Here is a 19873-nt window from a genome sequence, read left to right on the forward strand (position 1 = left end):
TTCCCTGGGTATTCTGTCCAAGGGAAGCTAAGTGCATTATCCCCATGGCATTTGGGAATGGGAGCATCCGAAATACTCAGCCTTTTATCAACATGTCAGATACGGGCACCACAATTTCTTTTACTGCACAGTGTAAGGGTTTGCAGACTCCATGCCCTATGTAGCAAGCAAGGAAAAGCCCACTTCCACCGGTGTTGTTTCATAGCCTTGTGTGGAGGAACCGCTTCAGCATAGTCTGTGTGCTGCCACTTCTGATGCTTTATAATCTGCTGCTTTCGTTTCCTCTGATGCTGATGTCATGGATACTGGTGTTTGATGAGACAGAGGGCGTGCGCTGGGTCTTCACATGCCAAGATAAAGAAAATCAATTTCACTGCCTAAAAGAAGGAACTACCGGTGCAGAAGTTCATTGAGCACTACAAGTCACTTCTATGGCCTGGCAATGTCAAAGGAGGATCTGTTCTGTGTTTGAAGATCTTGCTCTGCATGGCTGCCCTGGGGTACTACAAAAGGACCTAGGGAATTCAAGCTTAAATAGGACGCGATGCATCTCTTGCACTATCAATAATACATGCTCATTTAAGAAAAATGTAGAACAAGATCATACGAATGTCTGATACTCAGGAAAAGCACAGTTATGCCACATTGGAGAAACAGTTTGGAAACAGTTCAGCAATATGGGACCAAGGGACTTAAACATTAGCGTTGGTCATGTTGTGCCCTAAGAGCATGTATCATTCCCATGCCAGGATAATGGAAATCTTTGCAGATACCCAGTACCTATTAGGCACCTCGCCACCCAATGGAATCCACAGGCCTGAGTTAGGCACTAAGGGTCTCTATAATAATACCTGGGGAGAGTTATGGAACTAAGCATGTGTTCCACAAAGCCAGCACACGGAGCAGGGAGCTGCCTGCACTAGCCAATAGGAAATGCCTAATGTGCTAATACCTCACTCAGGCTAAGTTTCCTTCTCACTGATTCTAAAAGGGCATCTGGGAGCTCTCTTCATAGGAGAACCTCCTGGTGGCATAAAGCCAAAAATAACAGTCTGCACCACTGAGTCTTTCCCCACCTCTGTGCAGGGGGCATTCCAGAATGAGCCAGTTGTGGGCTGAAGATATGAAGGGGAATGGCCAGAGCACACCGTACTCCTGGGCCACTGGAACAGTACCTGGTCCTAGTGAATGGGACTACACAGGTCCATCAGTTTAGGCCTGTGATTAGGTCCCGGGCTGGATCGGGGCCTAACACACAAACCTTCAATAGTTCTGTCAACATTTACTTTCTTTTTAATCCTTCCTCACTTGAGGGCGAGATGGCAAAGACAAGTCTATGTGCAGCCTTTGAATGAGCTGAAGGAGGAGGTGCAGTGAGTGGGTTTGCAGAGGGCATACAAAGCATTAGGAGCGGTGGGGAAGATGGCAGAGGGATTAGGGAGAGAAGGGAATAAAGGGGGCATCGAGGCTTAGCAGTCACTGGCAGAGCAGAAACGGCAGGCCAGTTAAACGTCTCAAGGAGTGAGGGGGAGGAGTTGGTACATGCTCAAAACGATGGGCAAGTGATTTGAGCACCAAGAGGCAAAATTAAATCAAACGATCTGAGAGAAAGGGCCTGCGGTAGTGGAGTGGGAAGATCACTACTGTGTGGATAGGATAGATAGACTGTGAGATAAGAATATATCCTATTTAGAGCATGTGCATTGTAAATTATTGACTTTTTTAGAACGGAAACCGTAGCCCTTTTCCTGTAAAAGGAAGGAGACCGATTCAATTCTTTACTGCCGTAGGAGGGTTAACATGGGGGGGGGGTGCAAGAGCAAACTCCCAAGAGTAAATACAGGCATTATAGTTTGAGCCAGGTACATCTGTGTGTTAATAATTAGTCAGTTTAGATGGAATTTTTCTTGTAGGCAAGTCCACTATCTCATGGGCAATACCAATCTGAGTTTCTCTTCCATGTCTGCACAGCTGTAAATATCCCAGTGAGATAATGTAAAAAGAACAACATTTTCTGTTTGGTTGGCAGGGGGCTGGGGGGAGGGAGGAAACAAGACCAAACCTCAAACAGGAAAAAAGGGGGAATTATCAGATTAAATATTTTAACGTGAGAGTAAATTTGAGCAAAACGGTTACGCTCTTTCCATAGTATATGCATCTTATTTATTAAATGTGTAACAATCTTCCCAGACTGACTGATTACGTTGATAAATATGGTGATAAGATCAATCACTGTTTGTATCTGTATTTCCACATACACTGCACTCTATATTTTCTCCATCAGACTAGTTAATACCGAGCTTGCTGCATATTTTAGCATTGTGTGTTGGTAACCATAGAGTTAGATTTATTGTACTTTGGAGTGATGGAAGAGTAGTCATGCGTGAGCTGCGCTATCATAACAAATGAAATACTATGGTTCTTTTGTTTCACTGGATCTTGGATTGAATATTCAAATAGCATATAAATGTTTCAAGTAACAGTAAACACTTGGCAGAGTAATTGGGTGCGAAGCCTAAAGTAATGGGAGTGCCGTGGCTCACCGGTCCCAGGGATGTTTGTTACAGCTCTCTAATTTTAAAAAATAACTCTGAGGAAACAGAGAGCAATAAAACAAGAAAAATAAAGAACTTACATTGCAGCCAAGATGCAACCCTGTCTTTCCTTTCATAAAACAGATCCATGACCGTGTAGCTGGTTTTGCACTCTGCATGCCGGGGCGGGGAGGGGGGGTGTGGGGGGAATGCTTGCCCCAGCCCAGCCCCTGTGGACTTCCCAAACTGATATTTGAAATTCACACTCAGATATGCCTATAGCTTGTTTACTTGGGTAGTCCTTGTACAACTTGTGTGCGCTGTATATGGCTGCAGCTTGGTGAACTCACTGTTGTAAAATAACCAATAACCAATACATTGTTATAGATAGATAGTGTAAAAACATCCCACTAACTATATGCCTTTTCAAAAGCACCTAAATTGACTGTTTTGAAAAGTGACCACCGTCTTGTCTAAATGAACACTTATGTCTCACCTACAGTTGAAAGCTTGGTCGACATAACTGCGATGTTCAGAGGTGGGGAACAAATCACATCCCTGAGTGCCATAGCTATGCCAACCTAACCCCCCGTTTAGACATGACTAGGTTAGTGGAAGAATTAGCTAGCACTGCTCTGAGTGTGTGACAGAAAAACAGTGACAGAAAAACCACTTCCGTCGCTGGAGAAAGCATCTACACCAGTGGTGGGGAACCCACGGCCCGTCAGGATAATCCGCTGCCAGACAGTTTGTTTACATTTGCACGCCCGCCCGCAGCCATGGTTTCCCGTTCCTGGCCAATGGAAGCTGTGGGAAGCTGCGGGCAGCACATCCCTGCAGCCCGCACCACTTCCCGCAGCTCCCATTGGCCGGGAACAGTGAACCGCGGCCACTGGGAGCTGTGGGCGGGTGTGCAAATGTAAACAAACTGTCTGGTGGCTGCCAGCGGATTACCCTGACAGGCCGCGTGCAGCCCGCAGGCCACAAGTTGCCCACCCTGATCTACTCTACAGCATTATAGTGGCATAGCTGCAGCACTATAGCTGTGCCACTGTAGCACCCGTAATGTGGACATGGCCTTAGTTTGCAGCAAGCTGGGTTGTAAATCTATCCCTTGCTAGCCTGCTGTGCACTAAGTGTCAATGTGGACTCTGGCTGCTGCGCACTGAAAGTTCCCTGCTGCACTTTGAAACAGGAGTAGATTAAAGAGCACCAGGGACCATTTGGTGCCTAGCAGCCTTGACGCTTAGGCTACATCTACACTATGAGATAAGGGTGTAATTCCCCTGCGTGTGTACGTATACTTGGGCTAGCTCACATGGACCTGGCAGTGTAGCTGCAGTCACATGGGTAATGACAGGGGAGGCATTGCTTAGCCTTGCTAAGTACGTACCCACTGGTTCCACAGGGGTACATCTTTTGCATGGCTAAGTCATGCCTCTGCAGCCGCTAGTGTGGCTACGCTGCTATTTATACTCGCTCTAGCTTGATGAGAGCTGGCACGAACATGGGTACAAGAGCACAGCAGTCCCACTCCAAGCCTACTGTGCAGCTGGCTAATGTGGGGTGGATTTACACCCATGTTGCCATGAACAAAGTGTTCATTTAGATATATCCTTAGGCACACAGGAGCCAGGATTTCAAAGGCATTTAGACACTTAAAGATAGGTGTGTAATGGGACTTACAAAAGCACCTACATGAGTTAGGTGCCTCTCCCCTAGGGAAATCAATGGGAGTTAAGCAGGTTAGGCACCTAGGTGCTTTTAAAAATCCCACTAGGTGCCTATCTACACCTGAAGGTAAGTAAATACCTTCGAAAATCTTGTCCTAGCTGCCTGGGACCCATTGAGACTTTTGAAAATGGGACTTTGAGCTTAAGGATGTGTCTACATTGCAACTAGACACCCATGGCTAGCCCATGTGCGCTGACTCGGGCTCGTGGGGCTCGGGCTAAGAGGCAGTTTAAATGCAGTGTAGATGTTCAGGCTGGAGCCCGGGCTCTGGGGTCCTCCCCACTCATGGGGTCCCAGAGCTTGGGCTGCAGCCTGAGCCCAAACGTCTGCACTGCAATTAAACAGCTCCTTTGCCTGAGCCCCGTGAGCCTGAGTCCGCTGGCACAGGCCAGATTTGGGTTTTTAATTGCAGTTTAGACATACCCTTTTGAAATCTTTACTCACAGTACACTGTGAAGTTACCCCATATCTGAGAAGTTCGTGGGCAATTTAAAAGGCAATCAGGAACGTCAATAATATTTGAAGGCATTGATTTCCTTCCCTCAGTATCTAATGTAATCTTTACATTTTTACTCTTTGACATCTTTACAGAATAGCAGATAGACTTTTAAAAAAAATCAATATGTGCTATTAGTTTCATTCTCTTTTTTCGAATATTCTTCACTGGTACAGTAGCAAGTACCTGTGGTTCCCTAAAGTTTGCAAAGTGGTATAATTGAATCTAGTCCAATCATAATCTTTGAAGTGTGTTTTAAAGATAGTACTGTGCAATAGACAGACACTTATTCCTACGCACCACGTCCATTCTTTTTGTTTTGTAACAGTTAGTAAGACGTGGGATGCAAAGTTGACTTCACCACTCAAATGATGTGTAAATTAATGTTTCTCTAAGGTAGCTTTTACTGGTGTAACCAAAACAAGCAGCTCATTCTACGTTATTACAGGATCAAATGTTTCACCTTCCAACAATTGCCAGGATAAATTACAACAGTAATAGGCAGACTCAACTTACCAACCATCTCCACTTAATGTAAACATTCCAAGCATTACTCTTAAAGGAAGATTCCTCATGTCAGGTTATTATGCACAGTTTACACTACATGTTAGGAATTGCGCTGCCGCATCATACAGTATGGGCAAGGAAATTCCCTCCACTGATGTTTGATGTTGACAATCAAATACGCTTTTGGCCAGATTCCAACCAGCATCTTATGACTTGCAACGGACTCTAAACATCCTTTTGCCACTCTTTGATGTACTATTCCTTAGATGCCTGGCTAAGAGGTGCATTTTCTTCTGCTTTCAGTGTTTTGTCATTTGGTATTCATCCAGCAGCTCTTAACTAAGATATAATGGCCAATAGTTCTTGCAAAATTCCTGACCTTTTGTTGATACTGCTTCATAGTCGTACTGATATAACAGCGTTCAATTCTTATGTGCTAATGGGAAGAATTTTAATAGTTAATAGCTGCCTGATTTATCATTGAGCCATTCAATTTTATGTGTAGAAACACTGTTATTGTCTGAGATGCTCGTCCGAAGCAAGGTTGAGTCTTTGGTGTAGGTCACTGCTAGTGGCTTATTTATTGCTATCACAATTCTATTTCGTTACCTTCACAAAGTCCCTCACAATGGCATTTCTAAACCAGGGTTTATCCAGGCTATGAATTAGACAAATTCTCTCCAAGGCCAGACAGCACTGTAATTTATTTTTGATTCATCCGAGTTCCTTGATCCTTGTTCATACAAAAATCATTTCAAAAGGCACAGAAATGAATAGTGTAACACAGCTGAAAAATGCCCATCAGCCAGCTAAATGTCTGTAACTGAGGAATGGTCCAAAACTTCCAATCCCATCAGCCCAGGACTATGTGGAGAAGTCTGGATTTGCATCCAGACTTTGCTACATTTATAATCTGCCAAACCAAACCTCCTGATCTGAACAGACCCAAACTTGGTTTAAAACTAGATCCGCACTCAAATTTTTAAGTCAGATCCGTATCTCCTCTTAACAAATATTGATGCTGAAATTTCCTCATGTCTCACTTGCAACACAATCTGTGCTGGAAACAGACTTCTTCCCTACTTGAGGGTCAGGTTATGACAGTTGTATAGTCAACATTGCTTTAAGAGCTGCAAAAAAAAAAAAAAACAACAACCAGGAGTCGTAGGTGCATTTTATAAAGTAGCAAATGTGTAATGTGCTTGTTAGTAAGAAAGGGGGATCTACTGCAAAACTTCTCTCTGATTTGTGACATAATGAATCAGCTATCTACTATCATAAGATTGTAATGGGGGAAGAATGTGTTTCCATATATTTGTCTTTCAGTGCTGGATATACATCTAGCAATCTGTCTCAAGCCCATTCATGATATATTCTATAGTTTTTGGGTTGCGATCCCATCATGCATCATAAGCTCAGAGGTGCAAACTGGATCATTGCTTGGAGGAAAGCCTCCAAAGTCACACAATGGAGAAGCAGGTTGTAATGTCAGTGAGATTCTGTAGGTGGCGTGCTGAACAGTGTTTGAACTGAGTGGGTATAGATGTCTATCCCAGATCCTCACTTCTCACCTCTGTCCATGAGCAAAAATAGTGTGAAATGTCAAAAGTGAGTGAATCTGAGGATGCACATATACAGAATGTGAGTAAGGATCCATAAATTATCATTTATATTATCATAAAACTCATTTAAATTTCAGAGTATTAAAAAACACTCACTATTTGATTACTGCATTTTTTGGTGTTCAGAATAAATAAAAGGAAATTAACTTACATGTTGATATATGAGACATTCCAGATGCAAGGGCAATTAAAATTCTGGTTACTAAAGGGTGAGATGCTGATGAAGACAGACTTTGAAAGCATCTGTTAATGAAAATTCTCAAAGGCAAAAGAGTTGTTTGCTCAGGTAGTTTGAGAAACAAAGTTTTGATAAAGGTTAGGTAGAGAATTAAATATTTTCTAACATGGTTGACTGAAGGTCAGATAGCAAGAATAATTTTACAGTATTTGAGGACAATCCAACTAGCATAAAGTTTGACTTTTTTAAAATGACATTTGTCTAAGGCGTACTGCGTTATCATTTGTGATGAATATTTATTTCTATTCCCAGTTTGATTACTATAATCACCTGTGAATATTTCTTCAAAGGAATAATATTTATCATTATTTAAACATTACTTTCTATATATGTTTTTAGGAGAAGGCATGCACACTCTTGCTAAAAGGACCAATGCATGGGACAAGAAGGAATTAATCTGTGTTATCAATAATTGTAGGATTACAGCATGCATTGAAATTATATTTTTAGGTCCTCAAATGAGAACTGCAGTATATAGGGTCAAGTTTCTGCAGTTTTGAAACTCTCAGCTGTTGATAGGTGGATAAAAGTTTTCCGTGTACAGTATTTAAAATGAATGCATTATGGTGCTGCTATGACTAACTATTATAATAATTATGCTAGGAAAGTCTTTTTCCCCCCCTCTCTTACTCAGATGGTAATTCCACAGCACCTTAATTTTTAATTCTGCTAGTGTATTATTTTCACTTAGAATAACTAATACATCTTAAAATCAAAATCCTGTTTCGTTTGACTGCTAGCTTACTATTGTATTTACTTCATTAAGTAGGATTATAAAAGAGATGTTCTCTGTAAGACAATATGGCAGTGCTTTTGTTGTAACATTTCTATGGGTGGTGTGTCAATACTGTTTATAGCAGATATATACAGATCTTTAAACAATAGCAGCAAAACCTTCAACTATACAGTAGTGCTTGATCTGATGAAATAAACTCAGGATTACAAATCGGAAGGTCATGAGTTCAAATCCTGTCCTTGCTACTGATTCACTTATACAGCCTTGGCGATTCATTTTCCTATTCTGCTTCGGTTTTATTACCTGGAAAATAATATTTGCCTACCTCACATGTGTGTTGTGAGGATAAATTAGTTAAAGTGGACCATTTAACACTACATAACTGCCAAGCATTATTCATCATAAGGTGAAGGATTTCTGATATTGAATGATAGGAGAACATCTTTTATGACATACACTCCTTTGTATCGTTAGCAGTATATCCTCTGTGTGTCTGAGTGCAAAGAAGGTCCTCATGAAATGTACATATAATATGATGCCAGGCTAAACTGTGCCATTGAGCCCACACTCCCACAGGAGCCCTTAAAAGCACAGTATTTCAGGAGTCCCTGGGAGATGACTGGTGTGGAGAAGGGCAATAACCATGGCCCTTCCCACTCTCTTCTGCATATAGAAGGCCAGCAACAGCACTGCCCCTGAACAGTTCTTGTGTTTATGGAGCGATGGTGAGATCCACTGCACTGTCCCGGCCCTGTGCTTCCAGAGACCAGGCACAGTCAAGCCCTCTCTATCTGTTAAACACAATTGTTTAACAAAAACAGCAACAACAAAACCCTACTACTCAAACCCCTCTCAAAGGTTCATTAATGTGGTGATTTTTCATCTTCCACCTTTCCCCGAATGGTACAACAGGCTAAATTTCTCCCTGGTGTCATACCTTTGCCACCAGCAAATTTACACCTGGAATGAATCTGGCCCCATGCGTCTGACACTTACTAAGCCAGTGGCATCCTGTCCCCAACTGAGAGCTATCTGACTTGGGGGTTTTGTATGCCCTGTCTTTGAGCACCCACTCTTCCTGCAGTGCAGATCAGCTGTCTTGTGCAGCAGACTAGGTTATCTGCTAACCTGCTAACAGGGCTGGCGCTTCCATTAGGCGACCCTAGGCGGTCGCCTAGTGCGCCAGGATTCGAGGGGTGGCATTTTGTGCGCTCCTCACGGGGCGCACGGGAGCTTCCGGTTCCGCTCCCGTTGCGCCGCTGAAGAAGGACCTTCTGCCGACGTGCCACGGAAAACAGCAGCAGGCAATTGAGCAGCTCAATGACTGCCGCTGTCGCCTGTGGCATTTTGGCGGAGGGTCCTTCAGCGGCGCGATGGGAGTGGAACCGGAAGCTCCCGCGCGTCCCGTGGGGAGTGCACAAAATGCCGCCCCCTGAATTCTGCCTAAGGCGCCAGAAACCCTGGCGCCGCTCCTGCCTGCTAATTGCTAACTGCATGATTCCTAATACCCTTTTTGCTTAGAGAAATATATAAACACGGTCAGTATTATTCCTTTACATGTAGTAATTAGCATCATCAGTTGAGCCCTAGCCAGGGATTTTTGCCCCCCTTTGATTTTGTACATTGCAGGTTAATGTCATGAGCTAAACCCAAGATACCATTTCATGCAGAGTTTCTTCCCTAATTTTCCTCTTTTATCTTCTGCACATTTCTACATTGTACTGCGTTTCTGCTGCTTAACTCTGTGCCTTATGCCCGCCTAAACTATAGTCTTTATGGACTTCTCCAATCTCAGGACCCAGGGGGAAAAAATGGAATAACAATTAAATAAGTCTTATCTGTACTTATCTGATCTTGTTCCAGAAATGTATCCACTAATTATGAAGACATTCCCAGTTTCTTCCAACTAGACAAGCTCATAGCCTGGTTCCAAAATTAAATAACTGTTCAGTGGAGGGCAACAAAAATTATTAGGGGGCTGGAGCACATGACTTATGAGAAGACGCTGGGGGAACTGAGATTGTTTAATCTGCAGAAGTGAAGAATGAGGGGGGATTTGATAGCTGCTTTCAACTACCTGAAAGGGGGTTCCAAAGATGATGGATCTAGACTGTTCTCAGTGGTACCTGATGACAGAACGAGGAGTAATGGTCTCAAGTTGCAGTGGGGGTGGTTTAGTTTGGATATGAGGAAAAACTTTTTCACTAGTAGGGTGGTGAAGAACTGGAATGGGTTACCTAGGGAGGTGGTGGAATCTCCTTCCGCAGAGGTTTTTAAGGTCAGGCTTTACAAAGCCCTGGCTGGGGTGATTTAGTTGGGGATTGGTCCCGCTTTGAGCAGGGGGTTGGACTAGATGGCCTCCTGAGGTCCCTTCCAACCCTGATATTCTATGATTCAGCCTTGTTCCCTGAGGATCTTTCCCTAGCTAGCTTCAGATAAACAGTACACCTAGGGCCCTGTTCAAGTCACTTTTCTCAATCCTTACTCCCATTGTGATCACACTGGTATCAGCCAAATGATACGTGCGGATAAAGGTTTCATAACTGCTGGAGGAAATGCATTCCAGTATAGCACTCCTTTGGCTGCCCAATAATATTTTATTCTGAGTTCCCTGATGTCAATGGTGGCTTGGCCTGATTGAGTGCAGAATTCAGGACACACAAAGAAATCTGTGGTTGGGGAGGAATATTGCTGGATTTGAATTTCAAAGTTTGGTATTCTGCTGTGCATTGTAGGCAATTGTCTTTATTGCACTACTCGGGACTTTGTAACATCATTCTCTTAAGCTGAAGGGAGACAGAGCCCTGAGCTCATCCTAAGGTTTGCCAGATAAAGGTTCCTCTGATTTAAACAATGTTCTTTTAATCTATTTTTATTTGGAACGTTAACGGCTGCAGATTTAATTAATTTTATTAGGCTAAAGAAGCTTTAACATTTAATATTTCACATTTACAATGGCTTTCCCTTTGGGAAGGCTGTTCTCCACTTCCTCGAAGCCCATGGCTTCCAGACCTCTGCATCCTCCAGTGACAGAATGCCCTTAATGCTCCCTCTGCCAGCTTTCTGTTAGCATCAGTATCAAGAGTTCTCGACATTCTTGGCAGTAAGTACTCTGGGAATACCCTACAGCCCCTGCCCACTGGATAGCACAGCGCTCTTCACCTTCTGTCACTTCTCAACATATATTATTATTTCCTTCACTGGTTTCCTGTGCTACTTCTGCTGGCTTCCCTGGGCAGTCATTACCTGCTTGTTTTGGTGTGTTTTTCCCTCAAACACAACTAACAGAGTCTGGTTTCAAAGAGTCTCCCAGCCTGGATTATTCCAACCTGCATTCAGAAAACTATAAATTACTCGACCATTAATATGCCCTTGAAAACATTTTAAATGAAGAATCTCACAGCAAAGATAAAATCCTAGATTCGCCCTTTTCATAAACCCTGGATCATAACATGGGTTCAAGATATAAATATATTTCCATTAGCATGAGAACAGAAGTGGCCTGTTCCACATTTTCCCACCAGCATGAGAGTTGTTTCCAAATGACAAGGCCACTTACATCACATCTTCATCTGGCCTTGATCCTTACAATCTTTGGGCCTGATTCTCCTCTGTATCACTCTAGTTTATATCAGTGCAACTCCACTGGAAGCACTGGCATTGCACTGACTTAAATCTGGAGTAATGCAGTGGTGATTTAGGCCCTATATTATCAAAAAAATGCAGATTAAAGTGAGCTGCCGTCAGTAAGAAATAGTGACTTTTGAGCCTCAGATTTCTCTTTTTACACACACCATTCCATGCTGTGGATCTGAAATCCTGCGCGTTTAGCTATATCCCTTCCTGAACAAATGCAGACCAGATGGTCCCTGTAAACTTTCAGCTGACAAGGCAAGGCAGGTTCACTTTCACTCATCCAAATTGGAATATCTGTGTGTGAGGATTGTTGTGTTTATGGATGACCCAGACAAGAATGTAATTCGTGATGAAAGAGACAACAGAGGGCATAATAAATTAGTGGTATAGAAGGTAAAAGAAAAAGATAAGATAAGGGTTTATATGCTTCCCATTCTAGAGGTTTGTGTGACATCAGAATAGCAGCACATAGTCTACCATATGCAAGTTACTGGTGCATTTCAAATGACCAGGTAAGAAACAGTTGAAATGAGATTATTCCATTTTTTATTTAATAATTCAAGCTGCGGAGCTTAAGTAAATGTAATTAGAATAAAAGAGCACTGCAGGGCCTAGGTATTTGCTAAGACTCGTATTAGTGTACAGCTTGGCAGAGATCCCTTGCTTGTTCTGCTCCTTTAAGCATACATGAAGTATGTAAACTTATATTACCTTTTCCTTTTGCCTTCTGTATGCAAAACACACCTTCCCTTCCTCCTCTGCTCTGACACATGCATTATTTTACTCAGGTCTAACAATACTAGATAAATGCTTTTCTTTATTGGTGTTTAAACTAGTGCTGGGTTCAGAGGTAAGTAACCAGAATATCCAAATGCAGCTAAACTTCTAGTGCTCTGAGTAGATTTTAGGTGTAAATAAGCATCATAAAGTTCATATTTGACATTAAGGGGAAACTTTCACAAGGGTGGCCTCATTTCTGTGGCTCAGTCTACATCTGCCAATTATGGGTCCACATTTGGGTGCCTGCAGTTCAGTTGTGGGCCCAAATCATAGTTCTTCACCTCTAGGTAACCAATTGTGCACGCAAATCAGATTTGTACGCACAATTCATTTTTCTGGCCCACACATGTTGTATTCATGTTTCCCATCTGAAAATATGTCCTTTTAAAAAATCCCTAGCACTTACCAACACAGAAGAAAAAGGGATTGCAATTTAACGCTCCATTTCTGAGATCTAGGATTTCCCTTATATTGTCCATTAAGAGGATCAGTGATTTAAATTAATGTTTGCACTAATTTCTTTGGTGCCAGTCATAAAAAGTTTCATGCTATAATAGAGATGTTCCAGTATGGTCCACTGGGCAGAAAGAAGAAAAATGCCCTCCATGATGGAGACCTCTGGACTATTTAAAATGCATAGACAGCTATAGAGGCAGATAATCCATTCCCGGCCTTTGCTTTATCTTTTTGGGGTCCTGTTTCAGCAAACCACATAAGCACATGCCTAGATGTTTTGCTGATTAGGAGTCTGGCTGCTTATGTTTGTTTTGTTCAGTTTGTAAGAAAGGCTACTTCTGCCTTTGCCTCCAGCTCATTCAGTTGATAATGACAAGGATTCGATTTTGGATATCACCAATATCTTTAGAAACAGCGGAAGCATCCTGACATTGGCTGGTTTGAATGTTAAGCTTCAGGCTGAGTTAGAGGATGAGAAGAAGGTCATTCTGATGAGGGCTTAGTAGTGGTATCAGTGAACACATTTTAAAAACATGTCCTGTCACAGTCACCTGCAAGAGCATTAGTTTCTCTTAGCTCAGCTCATATTTACTTTCTTTTGTTAACTCTTATATGGAACAGCTGAACTGAAACAAATTGGCAACAAAACCTTTCCCAAATAGCTTGCTCCTTGACCCGAACTGAACTGGAAACACTAGTTGCCTCCAGGGGCGGCTCTAGACATTTTGCTGCCCCAAGCACGGAGGGTCCGCTGGTCCCGCGGCTTCGGCAGACCTCCTGCAGGCATGCCTGTGGGAGGTCCGCCGAAGCCGCGGGACCAGCAGACCCTCCGCAGGCACACCGCCAAAGGCACCCTGCCTGCCACCCTCGCGGCGCCAGCAGAGCGCCCACCGCGGCTTGCCGCCCCAGGCACGCACTTGGAGCGCTGGTGCCTGGAGCCACCCCTGGTTGCCTCTTAACTACTTATGAGCACAACCCAATGCCTACCATACCAATAGCCACAAAACTGAGCAAGACACCCTGTATCTGGCTGGCTTCCTTCTGGGGTTCAAAAAATTAGAGCCATTCATAAGAGCTATACACCTGCACTCTGTTATATGAGCGTATCTTTTGTGAAACACTCACACTAAAATAGATTTATCTGGAGGGGAAAATGTGGTGACACTGGCTCACTCATGGATATGCAAGGAACTGAGAGTGACATTTCCCCATTCACTCCCTAACAGAAAGATCCCCATGGATAATCACATTTTTACTGTTGCTAAATTAAACAAAGAAATGCTCAGAGTCTGAAAGAAGAAAAAGAAAGAAAACCTTTTTAAAAATAGCCCTGCTGCTAAATAAAGCAGCATCCACAAGTTGGGAACATGTTGTTCATGCAAATATCTCATAATGGCTAAGGATGTACATTGCAGTAAGATGCTGCCGAAGACAGTAGGCATAGAGAAATGCTGAAGGGTAGGGAATAGTGAATGCTGTGTTTTCAGGGAATTGGCTGATGGTTTCTTGAAAATGTGGAAGAGGTGGGTTTTGTGCTGTTTCTAGAAAGCAGTGGAGACTCAGTCAGGTGGGGGGAAGTGGAGGAGCAAATGAATAGTTTGTGAGTGAGATGTGGAAGAGAAGGACCAAGAAGAGGACGCAAATGGCAAAGCACAGAGAGAAATCATGGGAAGGATGGAGAGATGCGATCATGTAGGCAGACGGGGGGTATTGCCATAGAAGTACCTGAATATAAGGAGAAACAGTTCATCGTGGATACAGGAGTGGTGGGGAGTCCATGGAATTCGTTCATGCTGTGAGTAATTGATTATGTTTACATGTATCGGAGAAAAGTTGTTGAATAACCCTCCCCATTCCTCTCTCTTCTTTGAAATAGCAACTGCTGGACAAAACACGCATGTGCACACACACATGTGGGTATACCGCACATGAAAGGGCTTTCTTGTAAGATATCCTGATTTTGATTAAGTCAGATATGGCCTAATAGAACTTCATCCGAAACCAGGAAGTGCAGAGACCAAACTGTATGGGTAACGTGAACATAGGAACAGCCATACTGGTGAAACTAGTATCTTGTCTTCAGAAAGTGGCCAATGCCAAGTGTTTCAGAGGGAATGAATAGAACAGGTAATCATCGAGTGATCCATTCCCTGGCGCCCATTCCCAGCTTCTGGCACTCAGAGGCTAGGTACTTCCAGAGCATGGGGTTGCATCCCTGACCATCTTGGCTAATAGCCAGTGATGGACCTATCCTCCATGAACGTATCTAATTCTATTTTGAATCTCATTATAGTTTGGCCTTTGCAACATCCCATGGTAACAAGTTCCACAGGTTGACTATGCATTATGTGAAGAAGTACTTCCTTTGTTTGCTTTAAACTTGCTGCCTATTCATTTCATTGGTTGACTGGTTCTTTTGTTATGTGAAGGAGTAAATAACACTTCCTTAATTCACTTTCTCCACACCAGTCATGATTTTATAGATCTCTATCATTCCCTCCTTAGCCTTCTTTTTTCCAAGCTGAAAACTCCCAGTCTTTTTAATTTCTGATCATATGGAAGCTGTTCCATACCCTTAATCATTTTGGTTGCTCTTATCTGTACCTTTTCCAATTCTAATATGTCTTTTTTGAGATGGGGCAACCAGAACTACACACAGTATTCAAGGTTTGGGCAGACCATGGATTTATATAGTGGCATTATGATATTTTCTGTCTTATTATCGATTCCTTTCCTAATGGTTCCTAACATTCAGTTAGCTTTTTTGACTACTGCTGCACATTGAGCAGATGTTTTCAGAGAACTATACACAATAACTCCAAGATCTCTTTCCTGAGTTGTAATTTAGATCCCATAATTTTGTATGTATAGTTGGGATTATGTTTTCCAGTGTGCATTACTTTGAGAGTGTAGTAAAGTACCTTCTTTCCAATGTATTTATTTTCAACTTATTTCTTTGGGACTATCCATAAGCATTTGTATATCTTTATTTGCAAAAAGATAGAGCAGTGCCATTTCTTGCAGGCTCCCATATGGGATCAGAATGTTCATAAACTGAAACTATTAGTACATTTTGACTGGAAGATTTCTAAAGATTGTGGACCAATTTATTATTAGTTTAGCGCAAGCACAAGATTTATATTTACACGTGAATGATGTAAAGCAGAAAGGTGTAAATAGTTCTTATTTAGTAGAAACAAATATTATAAAAGCAAATCTTTACATACAAAGCTTTTGTAAATTCCTGTTAACTGTATTTGCATTTCCAGGGTATGTCAAACTACCCGCCGGATCAGTAGTTAGTGATCGATCTATCGGGGATCGATTTATCGCGTCCCGGGTAGACGCAATAAATTGATCCCCGATCGCTCTGCCGTCGACTCCTGTACTCCACCGCGGTGAGGCGAAGCGGAGTCGATGGGGGAGCAACGGCAGTCAACCCCGCGCTATGAGGACGCAAGGTAAGTCAACCTAAGATACGTCAACGTCAGCTATGCTGTTCTCGTAGCTGAAGTTGTGTATCTTAGGTCGATTTCCTTCCCCCTCCCCCACAGTGTAGACCAGGTCTCAGTCTTACATGTGAACTTCCTCCTGTTTGCAGTGAAATCTTACTTTCTGAGACATCACAGCCATCTTTGCAAAATATGATGTTGAGGAAGACTGAGTTTATCATACTATAGATATGTAAATTCCTCTCTTTTAATAGTGTCAGTGGAAAGGGGATGCCAGAAAAGATTCCCGGCCAGAGCATGTATAAATTGTCACCACCTTTGACAAGACAATAACATGCATCCATACAAAGGAAAACCAATAATACTCAAGGTGCTTTAGGTAGCCACAGTGTGGGCACTTTGAAAGGAGGTGGGAAGCCTCATGAAAAGTTCTACTAATGCTCTACATGCAGGCTCTGTTAGGGTATAGCTCAAGCAAAAGAGGTCAGATTCTGCCCTCAGTTACACCAGTAATGATCCAGAGACTCTCCATTGATGTCAGTGGCATTGTTGCAAATTTACACCAGCGTAAATGAGATCGGACTCTTTGTCCTAATTATTTCGTATAAAAAACACCCTTAAAATGAAATCTCAGATTTGAGCTCAGAATAGCCACTGGTATAGTTCAGATCTTTCAGTGCATTGTTCCTGTGTGTGTCTCAAGGATTTTCAGGCTCAAAAACAGGTGAGGGAGTTTGCCATAAAGTACTAATAAATTTCCATGTTAAAATATAAATAATTAAACCTAGCAAATGTATGTATGTGTGTGTATGTATATGTGTGTGTGTAGAATATACATGAAGCACTTCTGTGCTTCTAAAGTAGGACTATGAATAAGGACCCCAAAGTGTAAATATATTTTTAATTCAATAATTTATGAATAAATTATTTAGATAGAAACATTCCACTCGCACGTTTCTGTACTGAAATGGATGCATTCCACTGGAACCCAAGTAGGTACACTGAGTTGTCAAGTAGGTGAACTCTGCTATCTGAATTGAACTCTTCTAAATAGGAAATAATTGAAAATATCCTACAGTCTCAACCTCCTGAAAAACGGGGTCAGTCAACACAAACTAAATGCTGCAAGACAAGGAATACAAATCAGTGCCCCCGGGCTCCCACATACGCTACCTTTGGGGAGGAGATTTCCCTTCCCAGCTTCATTACAGTTAGCTCACGGCTCTTTGCTCAAGTTTGTCTGCAGCCCAGTCACAGCTGTGTGCAAGGAATGAACTGCAGTTTGCTTGCATAAATTTCCCACTGTGCAGCTCTTTGTTCATTTCATGCTGCTTTGCTGCTCTGTTGAGGCTGCTGAATGAGTCAATGTTACCTTAATATAAGCTTTAAAAGTGTAGTTAATACTATTGCATTCCATATTTAAAAATATTTCTTGAAATAAACGTGAATATCAGCAAATATGCTCTGCAGTACATGTCTCCAGTAGCCAGCTTGATGATTTAGTTGGCATTCTTGTATGCAGTGGTTGGGTCTGTACCAATTAATGATCCATTCCTGTAGTTTCTGTTCAGGGAAATCTCCCATTAGATTCTGTTCATCTCCTGAATCCGATGAGAGTTTTGCCCATGTGAGGACTGCAGGGTCACACCCTTAGCTGGCATGGACCCTAATAAAACCACAAACAGGCCAGGTCAGGCCATCAGAGCTGTTAGGCCAGCTATCAATCTCAGTGATTTGTTTCTGGAATAATTCTACTAAAATCAATGTTGCTGCTCAGAATTGACACCAGGGTAACAGAAAGCACAATCTGTTCCCTACCATCTTGTCATTCAGGTCATAAATTGATTGCAGGCTACCATCTACTGTATTTCTTTTCAGACAACATAATTTTTAACTTGTTCTCACATATTTAAACCAGTTTTTTTCAGTAAACAATTGCATTGTATTTTTCTCCCCTCTAGGATTTTCCATTCTTCAGGCAATTATGGAAGCAGCAGTACAAAACAACTGGCAAGTGACAGCCAGGTCTGTGGGAAGTATAAAGGACGTTCAGGAATTTAGGAGAATCATAGAGGAAATGGACAGACGACAGGAAAAAAGATACTTAATCGACTGTGAAGTAGAGAGAATAAACACAATTTTGGAACAGGTATTTTTTGAATCTGTGCTGTATGTGACTGTTACATAAGGTTTTGGAATTGTGTCTCTATAGAAATAAATTAAACAGCTCTTAAAAAAATAAGTCATAAAAACGTGCCAATTACCTTTCTAAAATTAAATATCCTGGATGGCTTTCACATTTGATGGCAAATAATTTGAATGGAACCCAGCAGAAAACATCTCTGTAAATTTGTTGTTGCCTTCTAAATTAATAAAAAATAGGGCAAACCTTTGCTCTCAGCGGTAGCCCGTACTCATGTAAATAACCCTACTGAAGGCAGGGCTACTCTTGTGGGTAAAGGTTGCAGGATTGAGTGCGGTTTGTAAAAAGGGATCACAGTAAAAAACTAAAATCAGCCAGTGAAGGTGGCAGAGGCAGTGACTCACATATGAATAAAATTGTCACATACGGAAATATTTCTGGGGGGAAATTCAACTGATTCTGGCTGGCCTTTTTGGGGGTGTGCAAAGGCGCCTGCCCCACTATATTCCAGGGTGTGGTGGAGTCACATTCACTCCTGCTAGAGAGGGAAAATGCTAGGTGACTGCACACAGGACACAGCCCTCTTGGAAGTGGGCTTCCCTCAGAATCAGTTTAAGAACCTCCAATAGCTCCTTGGGGCTGCCCAGAACATCAGTCTCCACCTTGGCCTAAGTAAGGGGATCGGTCCCTGGAAGGAGCCCCTGGTGTGGTAGTCTTCCAAGAGCAGGTGGGAATGAAGTGGGGCCATGGTCCTATCCCCTTTCAGTCCCAGCTACCATGGCTGTCTCTGTGGGAGAAAGTACACTATGCAGCTGAAGGGCTGTGAAAGCAGCACTCCGCTTACACATCAGGGATCAGAGACAGGCCAGCTCCCCACTGGCCATACTCAGAGCTCACAGCTCCAGCAGAGCCTACATGACAAGGGAACCAACCCATTCAGCCTGTTTGTTCATAGGCAGTGGCACACAGGGATTTGCTCAATGTTCAGACTGCAAACTCCTATGATAAATGTCACTTCATAACTTTAACTGCAGCTTTATATTCTGGAATAATCAAAAGTAACATTTAAATTTCATGAAGCGTTAGCATATTCTTGTACAAATTGTCTATTGTCGACGAATGGCAACCTAGCCACGCTACCACAAACAAAACCAAAGAATTTCAGGAGACGTGAATCAATTTGGACAGCATTCAATTCCAGTCAAGCCCCAAGCTGAATCATTTCCAGTCACTGGAGTTATAGGGCCTTATCTTGCTTCCTTTCAATTTAATGGGAGTTTTGTCATTGAATTTGATGAGAGCAGGACCAGGCCCCTCCTACATAAGAAAGGCCCGTACTGTTAGATAGAAGCTAAGTACTGGGGAATTTATCATAAATGTCTCTTAGACATTAACAGTCTGATTCAGGCTTAAAGTCAAGGGAGTGACTTGAAACCATGTGAGCGAAAGAGAACTGCAAGTAGTTGTAACGGGCTCAAAATGGATGGGTCTGTCCCGCTAATACTAAGCCCTGCAATGCTGTTGGCTGCATATGCTTTC

The 19873-nt window shown here is 42.5% G+C and overlaps 1 protein-coding gene across 5 annotated transcripts in view; it reads left to right on the forward strand.

Annotated features, from left to right (window-relative positions):
- GRIA3 (glutamate ionotropic receptor AMPA type subunit 3) overlaps window positions 1-19873 on the forward strand; it is a 225126-nt gene that overhangs the window by 74999 nt on the left and 130254 nt on the right. For all 5 annotated transcript variants that reach the window (XM_045030430.1, XM_045030431.1, XM_045030429.1 and 2 more), the window contains one exon: window positions 18153-18340. In XM_045030430.1, coding sequence (XP_044886365.1) covers window positions 18153-18340 — 188 coding nt within the window. The remainder of the gene's footprint in view (window positions 1-18152; window positions 18341-19873) is intronic.

Source organism: Mauremys mutica, chromosome 9, assembly GCF_020497125.1.
Source record: "Mauremys mutica isolate MM-2020 ecotype Southern chromosome 9, ASM2049712v1, whole genome shotgun sequence".
Taxonomy (NCBI): Eukaryota; Metazoa; Chordata; order Testudines; family Geoemydidae; genus Mauremys; species Mauremys mutica.